The sequence below is a fragment of the Eurypyga helias genome, unplaced genomic scaffold, assembly GCF_000690775.1.
Source record: "Eurypyga helias isolate BGI_N326 unplaced genomic scaffold, ASM69077v1 scaffold8226, whole genome shotgun sequence".
Lineage (NCBI taxonomy): Eukaryota > Metazoa > Chordata > Aves > Eurypygiformes > Eurypygidae > Eurypyga > Eurypyga helias.
The window spans coordinates 19,870-41,107 of NW_010254664.1; the positions used below are offsets into that span (position 1 = coordinate 19,870).

At 36.8% G+C, this 21,238-nt stretch overlaps 1 protein-coding gene across 1 annotated transcript in view; it reads left to right on the forward strand.

Moving 5' to 3' along the window:
- The window catches only part of TAPT1 (transmembrane anterior posterior transformation 1), a gene marked incomplete at its 3' end in the record, with an annotated part of 36,462 nt that extends 16,183 nt beyond the window's left edge, over positions 1 to 20,279 (forward strand). The window contains 9 exon segments of the mRNA XM_010153082.1: positions 2,014 to 2,176; positions 5,929 to 6,064; positions 7,039 to 7,136; positions 7,293 to 7,362; positions 14,534 to 14,614; positions 15,492 to 15,601; positions 17,183 to 17,242; positions 18,632 to 18,700; positions 20,203 to 20,279. Coding sequence (XP_010151384.1) covers positions 2,014 to 2,176; positions 5,929 to 6,064; positions 7,039 to 7,136; positions 7,293 to 7,362; positions 14,534 to 14,614; positions 15,492 to 15,601; positions 17,183 to 17,242; positions 18,632 to 18,700; positions 20,203 to 20,279 — 864 coding nt within the window.
- Positions 20,280 to 21,238: the final 959 nt, after the last annotated feature.

Genomic DNA, 21,238 nt, shown 5'->3' on the forward strand with positions numbered 1-21,238 from the left:
GGCATTACTGATATGGAGTAATTCTGCCTTTACCGCTTTATTCCATTCTGTGTTGTGGAGTAGGAGTGTTGGCTGGGGGCCTCATGCTGAAATGACTTGGAGTATACTTCAAAAATTGAAATAGGTTGGAGAGAAAGGAACATGCTGTGTTATTCAGCCTATGAGTGATAATCATAATCATTGTCTTGCTTAAATCCTAGAAATGTTTCAATATATGCTAATATATTTAGATAAGTGTAATAATTTCAGTCAGATATAGTTAAATGGGGCAATAAACTTTCAAAATGGAATTTTGCGGGTTGGAGAAGGTGCATATATTTTTTTTGTCGTGCAGGGGCATAGTCGTAGGTTCATTAAGCAGCTGACAAATACTGGATATTCTGGAAAATGGACACTTGCAGGGTTTTTTTAATGTTTTTAAATTGGTGTTTACTGTTAAAACTCAGTTCAGGGGGAAAAAAGGAAGAAAATTCACTGAGGCTTTTTGTCAAGGACTTAACTCTGAAATAAAATGTGGCGTGGTTACTGTTACTGGATGACTTCTCATGTCTCTGAGAAAGTCACACTGAGCAGTTCTGGTGTCCTGGAGCAGGCTGAATTCTATTATTCAGAATATAATTGATTTTAATATAGATTATACAGTTAAAAGGAACAGTTGCTTTTTGTTCAAAGTGAATACTGTAAATCTGAGAGTTCTGGAAACTTTCTTGCTCATACTCCTAGAATGAGCACGATCTATTTGCCCATTGTAGAACGTCACTGTTCTGTGTGTGTTATGATGCGTGAAGGCTGTCTTCAGGGCTTTTTTCTTTTGAATGGAAGACAGTAAAGAAACCCAAAGCGTAACACTCTAGCTCTGATATTGTATTTAAATAGAACGAGTCGGATAGCTGGGGTTTTTGACTTATCTACAGGGTTTGTAGAACATCTTGACTCCCAGAGGTCATATGTACCTGTTAAGATGGTTTTTTTTAAAAATAGCATGGATTTTTAGCAACTTACTCTTAACTTTTTTCTAAATGTGCTATCAGCATTGTCAAATCTCTGGATAACCTAGTGATTTACAAAAATTCATAACTTGCATTCTGCTTATTTGTTCTAGCTTTTGTGAAACATTAGTTTCTGCAAAAGCCTTTCAGTGTATTTTAAAAATAAATACAGATAATCAAAAATTATTTGAAAATTAGATACTAAAAAGAGAAATAACATTTTGATTTAATTTGAAGGCTTTTTAATGCTTTGTATCCTATTACTATTAAACTAAGTAAATAGACAAGTAAATACTGCCTTGCAATTTCAGTATGCTTATGGCTGCTATTGTGGCAATTCAGGTAAAGCTATTTTCTTCCTGTAGTCTTAGTTCATAGGATGAAATTGTGCAATAATTCATTTAGTTTTCCAGCTTACTGGTGGGACTATAGTCAGTCTGAACCAGCTTCTGCATTGGTTCAAGGTCATCCTCAAGCTTTGATGTCAAATTGTTTGCATTTACTGCTGGAGAGATTAGAGCTAAAAGATAGGGAATTGCATTTAAAACCTGTTCCTCAGCATCTGGTTCATTATACTGCAACTGAAGATGACTACTTCATTTCTCTTTCTTTTGGTTATAGTAAGTACAATTTCTGTAACTGACAAAGTCAAAATGATAAATAGAATTGGCTGGAAGAGGGAAGGTAAATCAAAAACCGAAGGACATGCATGCGGAACGTTCTTAACAAGTGGGAGCTCTTAGCCAACAAATACAGTATTTTAACTAAATGGATGTTGCAGATAAGAGAATGCGATCCCGGTTGGGAGTGTGATCTATGAATTTGTGTCATGGTGTTCCTTAAGTGTGGAAGAGGGAGCAGGGGAAGGGGCAGTAATAAACTATGTTAAAATATATCCTTGATTAACAGCTTCTGTAAATTCCTGTTGACTTGTCATATACCCACAAAATGTGGGTATATGACATACAAATGTGATCATTTAGTGTCATCTTTGACATTTAGACATTTTTGCCCTTTATTTCAGTGATAGACGTTTGCTACAACCTGCTCAGGTATGTGACATTCTCAAAGGAGTTATATTGGTCATCTGCTACTTCATGATGCACTATGTTGACTACTCTATGATGTATCATCTGATAAGGGGACAGTCTGTCATAAAGCTCTACATCATCTATAACATGCTTGAGGTAAGAACGCGGCGTCAGAACATGAAGCATGCTTTTTTCAGACTGACGTGTTTGTACAGAGAATATGGCACATCTCATACAAATGTACACATGCCCATGGCAATAAACCTAGAGACAGTGAAACAAACAAGTTTGTGAAACAGTACCTACAAAACTTATTTTTCGCATTGCCTGGTTCCTGGAGCTTAATCGTCGATTTAGTTGAATGAAAACTGGGAGCTGAAAATGGAAGAAATGTCTTAGGCTGAAATGTATAAGTGGAATGAATGAGATTTTATACTCATTGAGAAAAGTAGAAACTATTGATTTGAAATAGTGATAAGAATCTGATAGAGAGCAGAGAAAAAGATGGTAGAAGACCTGGAATATGGTTTTTAATACTTCTCACGGTGTATAGCTTTCTGTGTATGCAAGGACACATGTTATTGCTTAACCTATCTCAGTCATGGCTAGCAGATAGAAGCCTGAGTACCTGAACGATAAGTTGAATTAATATAGTGAAACAAGAAAAGGAAATTCTGTTTTAGGAGAAAAGAGAAATTTCGGGAGGGAGAGGAAACTTATTAATGTAGAGCATGACATTTTTTAATTCCACTTCTGTGGTCAGTGATTCACAAGGTGAAAAATGTTTTCATAGCTACAATCTTATCTCCATCCTGCAACTATAGGATGTATTAGGAATACCACCTCTTAAAAGGACTTAATCAAAGCTTTGCACTCAAGAGTTACTCTACTAGGACTCTGGGATCTCTGCATAACATTAATCCTTGTTTGGTCATCTTTTGTAACTTTGTTTGAAGACGGCTAAAATGGGCTACACATTGTGCAAAACTTGAATATTTTGTCTAAAGACATTTGTTCTTTCCTCATAAAATATTAAACTATTGCATAAGAAACACACCACTTCATTATCCTAAGTGAAATAAATACCATACAAGCCACCTCAGTTGTTTCTTCGTAGGGTTTTGTTTCCTTTGATTTTAAATTTGCTGAAAAACATGGTACAAATATTAAATTGGCACTGGGTTACTACATGGATTTTAGTTGTATTGGGAAATGTTCATCCATATATAGTTCCGTAATTTATGAGAGATTATCACTTACTAGATAAATCCATGTGTTCAAAATAGTAATTTCTCTTTATTTCAAGACTACTTCATCACTTCTGTTAAGGCTGAGAAAGTACAGCACTGTGTGCTAAGCATGTAATTTGAAGAGAGACTCCAGTGTTTGCTGTGAATTGGAAGTCGTGTGCAATTCCATTTCAAAGGAAGAGTTGAGTTTCTTTGCTGTGTTTGGGAGAACCAAAAGTGTGTGTCTCAGATAAGAAGTGCTGCCTGAGTTTGGTGGGGTTTTTTTTAGGAAAGGAGGAAGTCTGTTACCACTTAGTTATTAGAAAAATTACATTAGACTTGTAAGTTGGAAACAAATATTTAATTTCCATGATGACTCGTGAAACCCAACATGCCAAGCAGAGGGTATATTTTTTTTTTAAGGGGCTCTTTTTACTGTGATAGGCTGCAGCCACAGTACTGAGGGGAAGTGTCATGGGATCCCACTGAAAGTCTTGGTTGATAGTCAGCTTTCAGCAGTTTGAATATCGGCTTGCTCAGACTACTTCGTTGAATTTTGTTCTAAGTCTTTGCTGCTAATGCAAGTAGTGCTTTTTAAGGAGCTGTTAAATATGCTTTTTTTCGTTTAAAGTAATAAACTTTACATTTTTATAAGTTTTCAAAATAGGAAGATCTTTTTAATTTAGTTAGATCACTGAGCACCAGAGATGTTTACAATGTCCTAATGTTTTCGGCTGTTGAGAAGTCCAGGGAATATTATCCTGGACAGATACAAGGAATGCAAAATCTTCAAATTATGTGCTGAATGCTCCAGATAGACAGCCTAAGGGGAGCATTCAGCACATTTGGCTTAAATGGCACTTCTCTTTTTTTAGATTCAGACCCACCGGCTCCTGCTCCTTGTGAAGCCCCAGTGTGCGTTACGCTGGTGACAGCACTCACCATGGAATTCTGCTGGAGCCTGGAGCCGGCATGTAGGGTTTAGGTAAGTCATATTTGGAAAAGCAAGCAACAATATTGTGTAGTGGGTTTTAATATTTTCTATGCTGTCAGCTAAGAAACAAGGACTGATTAAATAAAAAGGAAAGTAAAGCCACCATGTTATCTATTAAAACCCTCACAATATTGTGAACAAGAACTTACCAAACTCTAAGCGTTCTGTACTTGGTGTTACTACACCAGATGTAATTACTCAGTGGGTCATCACAACAAGCAGGAACCAAATAATGCAGACCAACTTAATTTACAAAATATAAAAGCCGAAAACAATACCACTGTAAATATCTCTCAAACTGTTGTTTTTTTGAACTTCAGATTTATATTTCATCAGCTCATGGTTCTGTTCATTTTATTTCATAGGTGATGCTGGAAGGGTAGCATATAGTACCGTTTACTTGAGACATCCAGTGAAAATCTGTTTTAATTCAGCCTTCATGTTTTATGAAACTAAACTTATTCAAGCCAACATGTGCTAATGTATATGACTTCTCTTCCTTCAGTATCTTTACCTTTAGAACTCTTTAATTAACAAAGTAGCAAATGATCCCAAATCTAGCTTTACTTATGTTGTCCCAAGAACTTCATTTCTAGTGAATAGGTATAGTTGTAGGTACACTGTGCACCTAGTTCTATATTGCTACATCTTGTTCTAACATGCCCAAAATTTGTCTTACAGAAAAGACAGTAAGAGGAAACATCAGTTGCCTTTATTAAGTAGGGATAATAAGGTTTTTATATTTAACTATTTCTGTTTGGGTTCAGTTAGTAGTGAAGGATGCCTCTCTTCTTTTTTTTTTTTAGCCAGACACGTGCCTTGTGATACCACATTTAATTTTTGAAGTGCTATTTTTGTTGCCCTGTGCAACTTAGTTTTAAAATTACTACATTGTATTGGCAGAAAAAGAAGTCTTTCCTTGTAATAAACTTCACTTTTACCTGCCTGCTGCTGATATGTGGAGAACTGGTGGAACTCTGTGTGACCATGCTGTGGTATTGAATTACAAGCTCAGAATTACTGCTAGGTTTTTTCCTACTTGCGCATATATTCTTTGAGTTACACTTCAGATTTTTGTAGTTTTTTCAAACTAATTTTGCCTTTTTGGCAGGATTTTAGTCCCTTTTGATCACTTGCGTTTGTGTTAAAGTACTTTTAATTTTGAATTCTGCTTTATGCAGAGACTGTATTGAGTATATACTTTATTCCAAGTTCTAAGGAAACTGTAGCAAAATCTAATTTCAGCCCTTTTTGTAGCTGCAAGCTGATGTTACCTATCACACATCAGAAATGCACTTTTCTTTATTTTTCCCACCCTATTAAACCCAGAGGGATGAAGGAAAACATTTAGGGTAATTTGATGCAACATACCTACTTTATCAAAGGCTGAAGTTGGAACTGTACTTGGATGTCTTCCAAGGAAGCATCTAAGATAACACTACATGGTTTTATATTGTAAATACTGTTGAAAAGGGGAAAGTAAATTTGAGAGGGAAAGTCAGCTGCTGAGTATACAAAAGGAACAAAATCACTGTGAAATCCAGAGTGGAAATGGAATGAACAAGAGGTGGAAAGTGATAAATATGTGAAACTTGTTCTAGGTTGAGCTGTACTTATGGTGGCATATTCAGGTGTTGGAGAAAAAAAATATTACTTTAAGGCAGTAAAAAGTTGTTCTTGTTTAGGTGGCTGATCGTCTGTTCTCTTCATTTGGGCAAGACATTTTGGATGCTCTTTATTGGACAGCTACAGAACCTAAGGAAAGAAAAAGAGCTCACATAGGTGTGATTCCTCACTTCTTCATGGCGGTGCTCTATGTCTGTATCCTTTTTCCTCAATAAATTGCAATTAAAAAAAAAAATTAAATTACACAGTAATGAGAGTCATAGTAAAAAAAAAAATTACACAGTAATGAGAGTCATAGAATGGTTTGGGTTGGAAGGGACCTTAAAGATCATCTAGTTCCAACCCTCCTGCCATGGGGGGGTTGCTCTGCATTATTTTGTTTCAATATGTTTGAACAATTGATAGTATTCCTGAATCAGTCTCCCTTCTACTTTCAAAGTGAGATTGCCAGTACTACAAGATTTTTAAATGAATGAAAAAAAAACCCCAACTTTGAACCTGCATTAAAAATACCCTTCATAATGGTATACCACTGTGGTAGTAGACAGCTGTTTTAATACCGAACGTGTAGTAACATGAAAACCAGTAATTGGATAGTTTATGGAAACTTTGATTTCTGATTCGGATTTGAGTATTTTGGGTCACAGAGTCTTGAAGACAGTAGGGTTTTGTTGTTTAGTGGAATGTTAAATTCCTAGCTTGAAAACATTTTTTTGAAAAGAAGGAACAATCTCATGCATAGTCAGGATGCAAATGAGTTTAGTGAGCTGATGAAAATGATCTGTAAGGAGATAGAGAGTCCAGTGAATGTGGTGATGAATTTAGAATTCTTGTGCTTTGTGGTTTTCTCTGAAATGTTTAGGCTAATTCTAAATCTATTTATCCCACTTTTTTTTTTTTTATTCGGGTTGTGTTGCTCTGTCTCCTGACCAATGTCATTGGGGTCATTTAGAAGAAGAAAAATGAACATAACTATTATATGCTGCAAAGCACTGTGGGTACATTACGTAGGTTTAAGTACTGTCTTGCTGTAAACCTAGTTGACAGGTAGATAGAACTTTTTTTGTTAAACTTTGGAAACGGCATAGGATATTTGATTTTTGCTGCTGTTCTCTACTGCTGTGCAGAAAAACTATTTCCAAATAAGCTTCCTTAACGCTGCTGTCTAGTCCTGCATGCTATTCTTATAATGGTTCAAGCAACAACCCTGAATGTGGCCTTCAACTCCCACAACAAATCACTGCTTACCATCATGATGTCCAATAATGTACGTATGTAGCTTTATTATATAACTACCCTCATTTTTTTCAGCATTCTCCATCTTTGTGTGCCTTGTCTATTTGCATATTAGATTGTCTGATTTTTTTTTTTATATCAGGGTTTTTATCAGTAGCAACTAACTGAGTGTTTTTAAAAATTGCAGTTCGTTGAAATAAAAGGAAGTGTTTTCAAGAAGTTTGAGAAGAACAATCTTTTTCAAATGTCAAATAGCGGTACGTACAGCTGGGCTAATCAGGAGGAAATGTGAAGTGAGAGGCTGATGCTTTAAAATCTATTTGTTTATATAATATTACAACTGCTTTCCTTGATGTATTTGAGTGTTCTGACTTGAATTCCATATCATCCCTACTACTGTTTGGTTCACTAGGACAAAACTGGGATTCCATGTCCAGGAACACTGTTTTTCCTTCAGTGGCTAGTTTTCATTTGAGATGCTAAAACAACCTGTGTGCTAAAGTTGTTATTAAATACAAATTTCAGATTTAAGTTATGGTATTCAAAATATCCGTACTTTGAAGTGTCTGAAGTAGTCTGTCTTTCAGAAATTTGACTTGGTAGTGTGCTGTGTTGACACCACACATGCAGAACCAACACATGGTTTAACATCAAAAGTGCTGTGTACTAAAACATTGACAGATAACATAAATGAGTTTCCTTAATTTTTTTTCTCACTAGTCGCAATACTTGCCAAAATTAGTGATTTGTAAGCACCTAGCTCTACTACTGAAAGGCAAGGCTTCTCTTTGATTTAGATGTTGAAATAAATGAGGGGCTGCTGTTAGAAATGGCTAGTAATTTTCTCCATTAAAAAAACACCTGCAATAGTATGCTAGAATGAATGTATATCAATATTTTGTTGCTAGACATTATTATTGAAGGCCTGTAATAACGATATCAGGTCTCCCTTTATCACTTGGTGGAAAAAGTGATGCCATTCACTTTACCATATGGGGATGGAAGCAGGTGAATACATATATAAGAAGAGTGTACAAAACAAGCTAATTTATCCTCTTCAAACAGATAACTTTCCCTGGAACACTTCTCGGTATGGTTATAAATAGCAGTGTTTTTCTTGTCACAGATAAATAATGTAGACAGGTTTTGGAGAGATTTTCACCCCTTTTGAACTTGAATAGATTTACTGTATCACAGCTTCAGTAAGGATGGATCAGTATTGCTTCAGTTCATGTATTCTGATAAATTTGTTTTATTTCCTGCAGCTGAAGTATTAGTGCATCCTGTATTGGCATGCTATGCCAATGCTATGTCCTGGAACTGAGGCTAGTCTGGTCCTGAGTTTCCAGTCAGCCTTTGGAGTGCCTTGTATGTCCCAGAACACAATAGGCTTGAACTGCATGCCCAGAGTGAACTAAACTGCTAAAATAAAGCACTAAATACAGGTTCCACCATGTATTTCTCACCTTTCTCTCAGTTTCTTCCAGGCCATGTCTGCAGTCTTTACTGTAGGGCAACAATGACAACAGTAGCTGACTAAGCTTAGACAGAATGACTGGGTGGCCCCTTGCTCCACCTTTTCAGGGGCTTTGCTCAAAATATTACTGTTATCACAAAACAAGTGGTTTAAATTCAGTGAAAGGGTACTGATTAGTATACAGAAGCTAAATATACAAATTCTTGGTGGGGAAAAATAAGGTCAGTCTCATAGAGAAATTTGTCATTAATAGGTGAAATTTCTGCTTTATTTAACATGTTAATCAAAAGGAGAATGTGAACTAGCAGAAATATGGTATGGCTGACCTCAAAAGTACACTTTGTGATCAAGATATGTTGCTACAAATAGAATTCAAAAGCAAGTAATCTTGTGAATAGAAGCACAAAAAGAGAAATTAATTCTTTGAGTTGTACTTTCTGAGGCATTTCTGTTTCATGCGTTGCAATACCTTGCAGAGCTCTGCATGCTACTGAAGTGCTGTGTAGTAAGACATTGGGGTATGAAGTGCCACCAAGTTCAGATCTGGAAATCATGAAATCATTTTCACTTGGCATTGCGTTCAGCACTGGCTTGTGGATAGCAAGGTGATATGTGGCTGTACTATTTTTCCCAGTATTTCAAGTTCTGAACTTAGTGGAGTCAGTGATCCTTCTCACCTTTGTATGGCCATTTAAAATTCTGCTGTAACAGCTAATTGATTAAATCTTCAGGCCTAAAAGAACTGTGAATCATCTACATAAAAACTAATTGAACAGACCATGAGATATACATTGGTTACACAGTTACCTAATAAAACCAAGCCTGTTACCTTTCAGGGGCAGGAGGTCAACAAAGATCTTGGGGTTTGTACAGCTGATTGAGATTACAGCTGCAGAATCTGTGATTTCCACCCTATTGGCTCCTGCAGCTTTGACTTGTCATCATCAGCAGAACTATTTTTGCATTGTCACCCTGACTTTTACTAGAAAATTTATATACGCACAGACAATCTAAACACTGTGGCCATTGGAAGAGACTTACAGAAGACATAAAACCTTACACTTGTTGCAGCAGGAAAAAAATATTTCTCTGAATTTAAATAGTATATTCTCATTTTGAAATAGATATCTGTAAGCTAATTTTGTAGTGTTCAGGATTGGTGAACGAGGAGACCAAAATTTTAAAGAGAAGCTCTTTCATCATTGTTGAAAGCACAGCAGGCTGCCTTACTTTATGCTTTTGAATGTCTTATTTTAATTTCAAGCTGTACTGTAAACCAGATTCTTCACAAAACACAGTTGTACCTCATATGAAGTAGTACATTAGGTGTAGTGCATTATGTTATTTGCTTCAGATGGCTATTTGGCCAGGTTATTCCTTGTTTTTTTTAAAATCTAGTCTCTAAAATTTAACGTATTTATTCTGAAGCTTTAGGAACTTCATGGTTTTTCCTTTATAATTTCTCAATCTGTCTTTTTTCCTTAGTTCTGCTCTTTCTGCTTTGTTCCCAATTTATCAGTCTCTCTGGCTTTGATCAAAATATTGTACAGCCTTTAGGTTTATCTTTTGGTCTCTGGAGTTCAAACTGCTTTCTCATGTGAATTTAGGCTTAATACCATTATTTTAATCCACTTGTTCATTTTAAAGGATGAAGGATCTGGGGACAGGAGTACATTTAAGATACATTGGTGCCTCCTTGGTGATTTCTTGTTCAGTTTTTGATCCTTTCTTTTGCTCTGGTCACTTGTTAAGAGGTAGTTGTCACTAGAGCTACGTAGCATTTGTTGCCATGTAAACTAAAAGATCGTGTTTCACTTCTTACACTCTATGATTTAAAACCAGCTTTTGATCTAAACATATAAACAGTGGGATTAATGCGATCAAAACTTTTTTTCCTTCCCAATTAAGGACTCCCACATGATGTCAGGGAATCTGTAAGGAAATATCTATGTGTTCTAAAGTCTGTTTTCCACCCAGATGAGTAGAAGTGCTACTTTTGAATCTCTGTTCCTGAGATCTCACTGCCCTTCTTGTTAGTTACCACTGCAAAGTACCTAAGTTCTTCAGAGTTCAGGTCCTTCCAGAATGAGTTCAGTAATCAATCGTTTGGGATGTTGGCTAATTACACTGTTCCATACTAAATGCATTGCTGTCCTAGGAACATCCTTTATTTCCAGTCACGTCCATTTCTGTAGTCTTTTACATGTTTTTTAAAAGTGATGATACACTCTGACACACTGGCAATTAAACTTCAGGTCTCTGTTGCAAACTGAATGTCTCCATTTCCCAGAAGGATTTACAGAAAGGCAGAATGATTTATTAATATGGATATAGAATTACATTTGAATTGGAATGGCAGGGTTGATGTAAGTGGGGCAAAAGTCTTTAAAATCAGTTTTGGTTAAGTTCAGTCCTTTTTGGGGCTTTACTTCACTGACCCAATAGAAAAAAAAGTACATTTTGCTTTCTTACCTATTGCATTTATGGCAGTATGCACAGTACTGGTGTTGAAATAAGTGTTTACCACCTCTGTTCTTACGACAACTCTGATAGGCACACATGACTTACCTTTGTGGAAGAAGGTATGTTGTGGCTAGAGTTTGACACGACCACCAAATTCTAAAGTCTTGGAACATCTGATTCTTGCTTTTCTTTTACAGTGTACTGAAATACATATATTAAAGGAAACTGAAAAGATGTAATCATCTGTAGTCATTTGCCCCACCAGTGGGTGGATGGAAGCACAAGCAAATTCAGTGTCATCTTTCAAAATATTCAGAAGAGTGTGTATAGGGGAGTATATAGTATGGTGTGTGGGCAGGCTTCAGGGCCAGCCCTACTGAGAGTAAAGTTAAAACACGGTGTTAGTCTGTGCATGGCATGTGCTGACAAAAGACCCGTCAGGGGGGATAAGGATATCTGAATTAGTTAGTGGTACATGTTCATTTTTCAACATTTAGGAGCATGAACAGTGAGAAAGTAAACTTCTTAATCGTGTGCTTGTGGAGGTAGCTGAAGAACATTTACAGTGTCCTCAGCCTGTTGTTTTTGCTGTCATTTAACCCTTTCTTATAATGGATAGGGTTATTGAAGCTGTACCATGTGCTAACTGAAAAAGTTTGTGATATCACCCACACTTTGTGGGATATGTTTGAAACTGAGTTGAAATGGCTTATGTCAATGTTATTAAGGATTGTCATGATGGAGAATGAAGAACAGACATCCTTTTTTCTTCCCACTTTTCTCTTCATGATGCTAAAGCAGAATAGAGACATTTCCTTTTGCCAGTACCTGTGCTCTCTGTCACTGAACGCTGACACTGCTAACTTGTCACTGTTTTCCCAGGTTCACAAACACAGTAGCTGACTTTCCTGTTGTTGTTTAAGTGCATGATGTCCACAAGTGTGAATCTAGGGATGTAGCCTCACTTGTGCTTTAGTTAACCACATCATCTAAGAAATGGCAATATATGATACAGGAAATTCACCTCACCTGTTTAAAAAAACTACACGCACATAAACATTACCACTTAAGTTCAGGATAAATGATGAAACATTATTAGTGCATATTTTGTATACTGAAATTTTAATTGGGATTTAGAACTGATTACCTTTGGCTGTTTTGGTTATCCTGAAGCCTTTTTAGTCCTTGTCCATGAGGGTGAGAAATGAAATGGATTTCTGAATCATTTGGATTTCCTGTTGAAGCTGCTGTAAAATCCCCTTTCTTCCTTGCTTGCGTCTCTGGCAATCGGTTGATGAGAGGGGTGAGCATGTAGAGCAGCCACACTCATTCCTCTAACTCTAAGCAGCCTTAAACAGTTGTGGCAGCAGAGGAAGGAGGTCAGCGAGAACAGGAAAAATAAGCAGAGGGGAGAAATAGGTGTCAGCCTGTCATCCAGTCTCAGAAATTAGTAGGCGAAAAATGTTTATGATTACAGCATACGTGAGAAATTAAGGCCAAATATGTTGCTCTCAACTGGTGAGCTAACAATATACTGAGCAGACAATAAATGACTGAAGGATTGGCTTGAGACATACTTCAGTGTTTAGGCCTGAATTAAGGACCTTAATTCCCACTTGAGAATTTCTGTTCAGGCCTTCCTGAGATCTGCAGCACTGGAAATGGGATCTGTGTGTTGTCTTAATCATTGTGTCATGCAGTGACATGCATGACAGTCGTGTCACGGCAGTGTGGAAGTATGCTGTGTGGGAAGGAAAAGATGAAACCTTTTTGAGTGTTTCTTGTTTGTTTGTTTTTCTGGCAAAAGTCTGAAAACTCAGTGATTATTTTCAAGTTGCTAATGTGTGTGATAGAGAATATAGGTGAAGGAATGCTAGAGTCCATATTAAATCCATTGGTGACAGTGCCAAATGGTACCTCATTTCTGGATTTATCAGAGCATACTGTGTTTGGCAATTTGGCCAGTGTTTGAATTCAAAAGCATAGAATATACTTGGCTTGTTGGAGTGTTATCAGCTGGAAACCAAGAAATTAGGGTTAGGGCTTCACCTGTGTCCTGTTTTTTCTGGTATTTAAATTTATTTTACTGAAAGATTTCCTTGTTTCTTCCCCCATACATATGCCTCTTGTTCTGTTTGGAAAACTTGTGTTTACTCTACTCCTTTCCCAGCCCATACTTAGATGAGTTTATATACCCCAAAATGTGCCTTTTTTACATTTGTGCATGCATGTTTATTCTTGAATCCTATGTCCTTTTTGTTTCCCTCTCCTGGAGGAGGTGTTCTTTTCTGTTTGCTCCCTCCCTTCCTTCAGACTTGCCAGTTTTTGAAACCTCTTTTTTTAAAATGAGGGATATTGTTATAGTAGATAGTAACTGCAGCCATGAACGTTGTTGGTCTGTAGTGAGTTAGAGATGATGGAAGCTGCTGACACAAAGTCCAGGTTAAATACGGTTTTAGCTCTCTGGAGCCTTCTGTGGTCTTCTGAACGTTTCTATTTCTTGTGTCTTTACTTCCTTTCAATTTTGAGTAAAATCAGTGGGTAGAACCACATGGAATATTCAAGGTGCTTAAGGAAATGAACTCTTTGGAGATGACTTGCCCACAGAGAAATTACTGTTGTGGTTATTAACAGGTGTAACAAGTGATAACAATATCTTCACAGATTTTTGTAAGAGTTTTGTCTTCTAAAGAGACTTCTTCAGACTTGCTAATTTGTGGTGACGTTACGTTCTAGGTTGTACCTCATTTTTCAATAATAAGATCTCAGAGAGGTTTTTTTAATATGTTTTAAAATGTCATGTTTCCTGAGGCAAGTTGTCGGAGTTTTTGGAGCTAGGGTACCAAAGTAGAAAATAAGGCCCTGCCTTGTCTGGGGTCAAGACATAAGACTCCAGCTCAAGTCAGACTCATTCTGTGTTATAGTTCTTATTGTTTTGATAACTACCTGATGTATCCTGCTGTTACCTTTTAAGGTGGAAAAACTAGTAGGAACTTTCTAAATAAGATGTAATAGTTTTCTTTAAACACTTCCTCCCACTACCCCCTACTCTAGTGTATAGCAATGGATATCCATGATCCGTAGAAAGTTTTATTTGCCTTGCTAATAACTTGAAATGACAGATAGGTGTATTGTTTCCATTTGTACACCAGGAGGGGCTGGTTCTTTTTGAATCCCACAAACTTTATCAGGAAAGATGACTCTTCTATTAATGTCTTAGGAAAGGTGATAGCAAATCACAACTTAAGTCCCCTCTGATGCTGGGAACCCCGAGCACGGACCTGCCCAGTCAAGCCACAGCATACTGCAGAGATCCTGTCCGTGGTGAGGTTCCCAGCATCCCCTGCCCTTAAATCCAGTCAAATAAATTGTGGAAAAGGTTGTCTAATCCAAGACTTAATAAATGATAGAACCTCAGAATATGTAGCTATCTATGTGTGCAAATAAATGTTTCTTCAAAGCTGACAGCTTGTATTTTTTTTAACTAGATATAAAGGAGAGGTTCACCAATTACGTGCTGCTACTAATTGTATGTCTAAGAAATATGGAACAGTTCTCATGGAATCCAGGTGAGTAAACTAGTAGAAAAACGAAATGCAAAATGACTAATTCCTAATCTATTAACAGCTGTGTCTCTTGCTTCTTTCCTCAGTCTAAAAGGTGAGCATAACCAGGACATTTAATTGAGGAATCTTAATTTGTCAAGTACCTTAAACTTTCATTTTTCTATTTCTGGATCTCTTAGAAGAGTGACTCTATCCTTTCTGCTAGAAGTATATGCTATTATATTACAAATGCACATAGTTATGTTTCAAGTAGTGTCTTATTTCTTCCCAGCCCTTCCCTTTCCTTGGAGTACATTGAGGAGGAAAGATCCCCTAGAGAATTTTATTTTGTGAGGCTAGTGAGACTGAAATTTGATAGAAGATTATGTAAAAATCTCCATTCGTAATTTAATAGTAATTATACTGAGCATTTTAATACCGTATTGAGTAAAACTTGGATTGTATTTTATTAAAACTTTGAATAATTTTGAGCTCTGCTCTGTGTGGTGTATTTTGCTTGAATGTTACCTAAAGTCTACCAAAATTTTACCTTAAGCATCTAAAACAGCAGGTGCTCTGTCTGTTCCTCATACATACTGAACATCTACTATCTACTATGTGCAAAAATTGTCTTCCTAGTAGAGATAAAGCTTTATGAAGGCTTGAACCTTCAGGCTATGAACCTGATCCTACCTGTAGTGTGATTATATAGTACTGCTAAGTTTCTAGAAGAGCAATGGAATAAGCAAGTACTTGCATGCTGCATGCTGAGTGGTGATGTACAGTTACAGACTCTTCCGGCTCTTGAGGATTTTTCACTGTTGAGCAGGAGTGTTATAATTTTTGTTTTCTATACTGGCATCAAATTAAATGGCCTAACTTTTTTCTTCCCAACCTTCAGATCATCTTTGGGTGTTATTCCCAGATGTTTGCATGGTGGTCGCTTCAGAAATTGCAGTGGATATTGTGAAACATGCCTTTATAACAAAATTCAACGACATCACAGCAGATGTAGGTATCATGTTTGGAATGCTGAGTGCTATTTTAAGTTGTAGTTTATTTTGCTAACACTTCTTAAAATATTGAAATTGACTCCAGTGCAGAAAATGTAAAAAATGTTATTTTCATATATAGGATATAATTTGGGAAAGTTTGGCAATTTCCTGTTTCAGTATACTTCTGAGGGTCTTTATAATGTGGAACAAACACCTCTGCTTTTAAATTAGTAGTTCCAGATCCACACATTATTGAAAGTGTTGTGTAACAGTTCGCATAATAACCACAGTTCACGTAACTGGTAGATCATTTTCTGCAGTGATCACTGCTTAAATTGATAGAAGGTTACTTGTTCTGCAGCCTAGATAGACAAGGTTTATGCCTTTTCCTAACAGAAGGAATTGTAGGTTAAAATTCAGGCTTTAGGAATAACAGATATTGTGAGGCTGCTGAGTCTCTGTTCTTGCATGTATGTTAAAGGCGGAATCTGAAATCAGAGGTATGTTTTTTTCACTGTCCCTGGAGCACTAATATGAAGTAGGTTATGTTGGTTTCCCTGGAATTTCTTAGTCCATATGTCTTATGCAGTCCTTCTTTTAAAGTAGTAGATGAAGTTACTTTGTGTGGTGTGGTGTGAGACATTGGCCATTTGTCTTACACGTTGTGTGAATTCAAATGCGCTTGATAAATTTGTGAAGAGATGAGTTAGCATTTTTCCACTATTAAAACCACTTTTCAGGAAATGAGATCATAACTTGGAAGGGCTATCTTTTTCAGCATCTCTGAAGTAACTTCATTGTGCGGTGCAGAAACAAGTTTAATAGATGCACTTAATAAGCTCCCTCATGCCAGAGGCTGTTATGCATGCCCTACTTTCATACACAGAGTGTGGAAAAGAGCAATAATGAAGTCATGATAGCAAAAAATGTAACATGCTTCAGTGTTCTGAAACAACTGGAAGATGGGGGAAGTGAATGACAAGTTTGCAAGGTTTTTTTAACAAACTTTGTATTTTTTTTGTATGAAGTTCTGAAAATTTGCAGTTGCTAGGTCAGACTTTCAGAAGTTTTGAACACCTGCAGTGCAAGTTGCTCTGCCACTTATTCTTAACAGATGCTTTTCTGTCTTAACATGTAGGACTGTTTTAAAGAGAAAGAAAAAATGCATTCATCTTCTGATAGAATTTGCATTTTCATGGCTTCACTTGCTTAGTATATAAATTCTCTCATTTGTTTAATTTGATCCCAGTGCTACCTTTTGTGTAGCTTAAAACAAATTATGACCTGTAGGAAAAGAAGTAAACATGTTTTCTCTGACTTTTGATGATCCTCAAATTCAGTAAATGCTTATTCAGTTCCTAAAGCACAGCATAGTGGTGTTTGTTTGTTGTATATATACACAAGTTACTTTATTGCAGAAATAGAGGCTCATCTGTTGAAGGGTGCAAGTAAACCTCAGAAAACTGTCTTTGACTCCTTCAGCTTGTGCATAAGTGTTTACAGTCATTTTACAGAAGTATTTTATTAATATCTCTGTCGCTTCCATAAAGTGCGATAACACATTAATCACAGATCCGATGTGCTGGATTTCTTCCAGGTCTACAGTGAATACAGAGCCAGTCTTGCATTTGACCTTGTTAGCAGTCGACAGAAAAATGTAAGCCTGAAAATAAAGGCATCTTCTTGTATTAACTAACGTAATTGTTTGGAGGGGGGGGATATTGGAACAAATACTTTAATAAATACATACAGAACTGTTACATTCCTACAGCACTGAAATTCTACTCTGCCTTCTTTAATAAGAGATAACAGGAATATTTCCTCGTGATTTATATTCTTATTTTTATCCAGTTGTTCAGGTCAGTTCAGGCTTTATTTAATATGTTGTTGAGAAGTCTCTTCCAAGTACACGCATAGCCAGGGGATGGTTGTAACAACTTTGACATTTTTGAGATATATGGGAAGTAAGTGAGCTTAACAAGATGTTCTAGAGGTAATTTTAAATTACTGTTCTTTTCACTTTTTTATTTTGTTGGAGCAAAATACAGTATTTATGAATCTATAATATGTCTTCACAGACAGTGTCACAGATCTTTTTAAGGATGCTTGTACAATGCATGTTACTGTAGTGGCATTTACGGAACACACAGACTGCTTGTGTTTTCAATTAGTACTGTTATTTGGAAGACTATTTACAGCATACCTTTCCTGGATGAGTCTTAGCAGTTAGTGGGTGCTCTGGATGAGGGCTCTAACTATGAAACGAACTTTATTAAAATAATCTATGTAGGTTTCTTGGGCATGTTTAATACCTGTTGCTAGGAATGCAGTAGTTTATACCTCTCAGTGAAGTTAGACACCTTCAGTTACAAATAATTAATTATTAATAACTTCAATTAATTTGAAAAAAACTGTTTATTAGTTCTGAAAACTTGATTACTGTTCCTACGGATCCTCCATGGAAAATGAGTGCCTGTGTGATGCTACCTAACTTGGGAATTCTGTCCAATACTGCATGAAAGCTGTCATACAAAGTAGCTGTTTTGAGAGTTCAAATGTAAACGTATTTTCAAAACTATTTCAACATAATTATCATGAGCCTAATTATAGATGTTTGTAGAATAATTTAAAATTGGTAGTGTGATGAGTAATTGTTCCCTGTTACGTTTTTTCTGTACAGTATTGGAGGATCAAAGTCAAATTAATACAAAAAGGTCTCTAAGCTAGTAATAAGGTACAGATGAAATAGTGCATTTGGATTCAGTGTCCTAATTGCTCTCGATTTAGAGATTTGCTATTATACTCTGGTTGCTGTTGTTTTAAAGCACTGGAGCTAATCTTACTGGTCATGGTAGTATTACATTTTTGTCTGAGGGTACAGTTATCTGCATTTGAATTTCAAATTGTGAATAGGTACACTTTATACCAGTATAGTGTTTGTTAGCTGAGATTGATTCTTATCTAGATGGTGTGCCAAGCTAAAATAAACTCATTTCTTTGTATAAATAGCTCATTATTCTTCCTCTTTTTTTTTTTTTTTTCCTAGGCATATTAGGATTATAGTGATTCAGTTTCCAGACGAATGGGTTTCATTCCTCTTCCACTGGCTGTTTTAGTAAGTTGTGTCTTTCCTATTAGTTTTCTGTCAATAAGATCTCACTTTGAGAAAATATGCCTGTGAGATAGCTAGCTCATTTTGATGTTTTGAGGATGAAATGATCACCTGAAGTAACTCAAATGGTGCTGCAAAGTTAAGTTAGCATTCCGTGTAACCTGCATCACATACTAGCTGTGACTTCACAAATGTGTTATGGCTTATCAGCCTTTCATAGAAAATGGAATATATATTTATTTTATAGAATTTATAAGCCCTTGAATTGTAGCTGTGGAATTTAACTACATCTGTGCTTATTAAACATTTATTCCTTTTGGCAATTATCCTGTTCATTCATTTGGAATAGTCAAAGCAGTTGGTTGCCAGAAGGTTAGCAGTAGCGTGCTGCTTTTTTTTTTTTTTTTAGACATTTCATAGGAGTCCTTGTGGTTGTCCCTGTAATGGTATGCTTAATGACTAAGGTTTCTTTTATACGGGGCACTGAGCTCCTGAGTAGAATACGTGATTCTGAAATAGTTGACCCTGTTACATGGATATGCGGCCATGAAGTGAATCGCTTTGTTACTGGGATGGTGTCTGTGTGCTTTCTGTTCTTAATTGACTATTGCAGAATGTTTTCTTTAAATATCTGCTCTGACTTTCCCCACGTGTAGATAAGCAGTAGTTACCGTAATACTGGGAATGTGTTCTTGCTTTGCCAGTGAAGATGCAAATTCATAGTTTTCCTGGAAGAATATCAGTATGAATTAATTTTAAATGTAACGTTCTCCCATACAGATGAGGAAAAATACTGTTGACAGGCTTTTCCTGGTTTTTATCCAGGTTTTAAACAAACAAACAACCAGAAAACCCTAAATCCAAACCAACTATGATCATAATCATGATTTCTTTTATAACTAAGTAATGTACATCCAGTGAGAATTCAGTCAAAGTGCTTTTTTCAAGTTATTTGTGTTCTGATGTGATACCCTTGTTACTAATAGGTTTAAAGCAAACTAGACTGCTTTGCTAACTTGGAACCCTAATTGTGAAATAGTGATGTAAAACTGAGATTTCAGGATCACTTGTTACTGGAACTTGGGATTCATATGCCTAGTTCACAAAGCAATTTTGTATTCAAAATGTTAGCATAGTGTGAAACACTGATTCTGTTTTACTGCATCAGCATCTCTTGACAATTCCCTCAGAAATTGTTAACTCAGTTTCCAGCCCTTGACTTTTGAGGAGGTTTTATTGGCTTTGTATTTTACTCAGAAGTCAGTGTTGAAGGAAACATCATCAGACTGTAGTTTTGTGAAAGTTGAAACTAGGTACTAGTATAATATTTATTCTAACCAAAATCTTGCAATAGTTAGCGTGACCAAGGGGAATGTTAGAATACTGTTAATGTAAATGTTTCTGCTCTTGTCTTGAATTTACCAGATGAGAAATGTCTGTTAAAATATTCTATTAATAATTGCATGCTATATGTTTTAACTGTTTAACTTTTATCCTTAAAACAGCTCATCAGAGTCGTAACAAGCTCAATAAAAGTACAAGGAGTCTTAGCTTATGTTTGTGTTGTGCTCTTCTACTGTGGGTAAGTAAATGCACACAATTGACAAGCATTTGCCATTGTTTGATCAGATATGTGAAAAAAGCTTCTGTAAATACTTTGAGGTATAAGTGTAACCATAGTTTATGTTCAATAGAACATAAATACAAAATACTATGTTCATAAACTGAAATCCAGGGTGCAGATTGGTCCCAAGTGCCCTAACTGCATTGGGGTATTAGCCCTCAATAAGTAACTTCAGTAATTAGAGCAGGCTCCTGGCAGGAGCTGTGTCCCTGTGGAGAGAGGGGCCCAGGCTGGAGCAGGTTTGCTGGCAGGACTTGTGCCCCGGGGGGGGGCACAGGCTGGAGCAGACTGCTCCGGAAGAATGGCACCCCCTGGGAGGGACCCACACTGGAGCAGTTTGTGCAGAACTGCAGCCTGTGGGAAGGACTCACATTGGAGAAGTTCATGGAGGACTGTCTCCTGTGGGAGGGACCTCACACTGGAGCAGGGCAAGAGTCTGCCCCTGAGGAGGAAGGAGCAGTAGAGACAACTGACCATAACCCCTGTTCCCCCTCCCCATGCACCACTCTGGGGAAGGAAGTAGAGAAATTTGGACTGAAGCTGGGCCCAGGAAGAAGGGAGGGGCAGGGGAAGGTGTTTAAAGATTTGGGTTTAGTGCTCTTTTACTCTGTTTTGAATGGTGATAAATTATTTTTTTCCCAAGTTAGTCTGTTTTGCCATGACAGTAACTGGTGAGTGATCTCTCCTGTCCTTATCTTGACCCATGAGCTTTTCATTATATTTTTTTCTCCCCTGCCGAGTTGAGGAGGGGAGTGATAAGAGTGGCTTTGGTGGGCACCTGGCCTCCAGCCAGGGCCAACCCACCACAGAGAGAAGCACCATACCTCTGCCTATAAGGGGAAATTGAATTCTAAGGAATGAAACTTTCTGTGAAAAGAACTAAAGATTTAATATGCTGTCATGGTTTAACTCCGGCT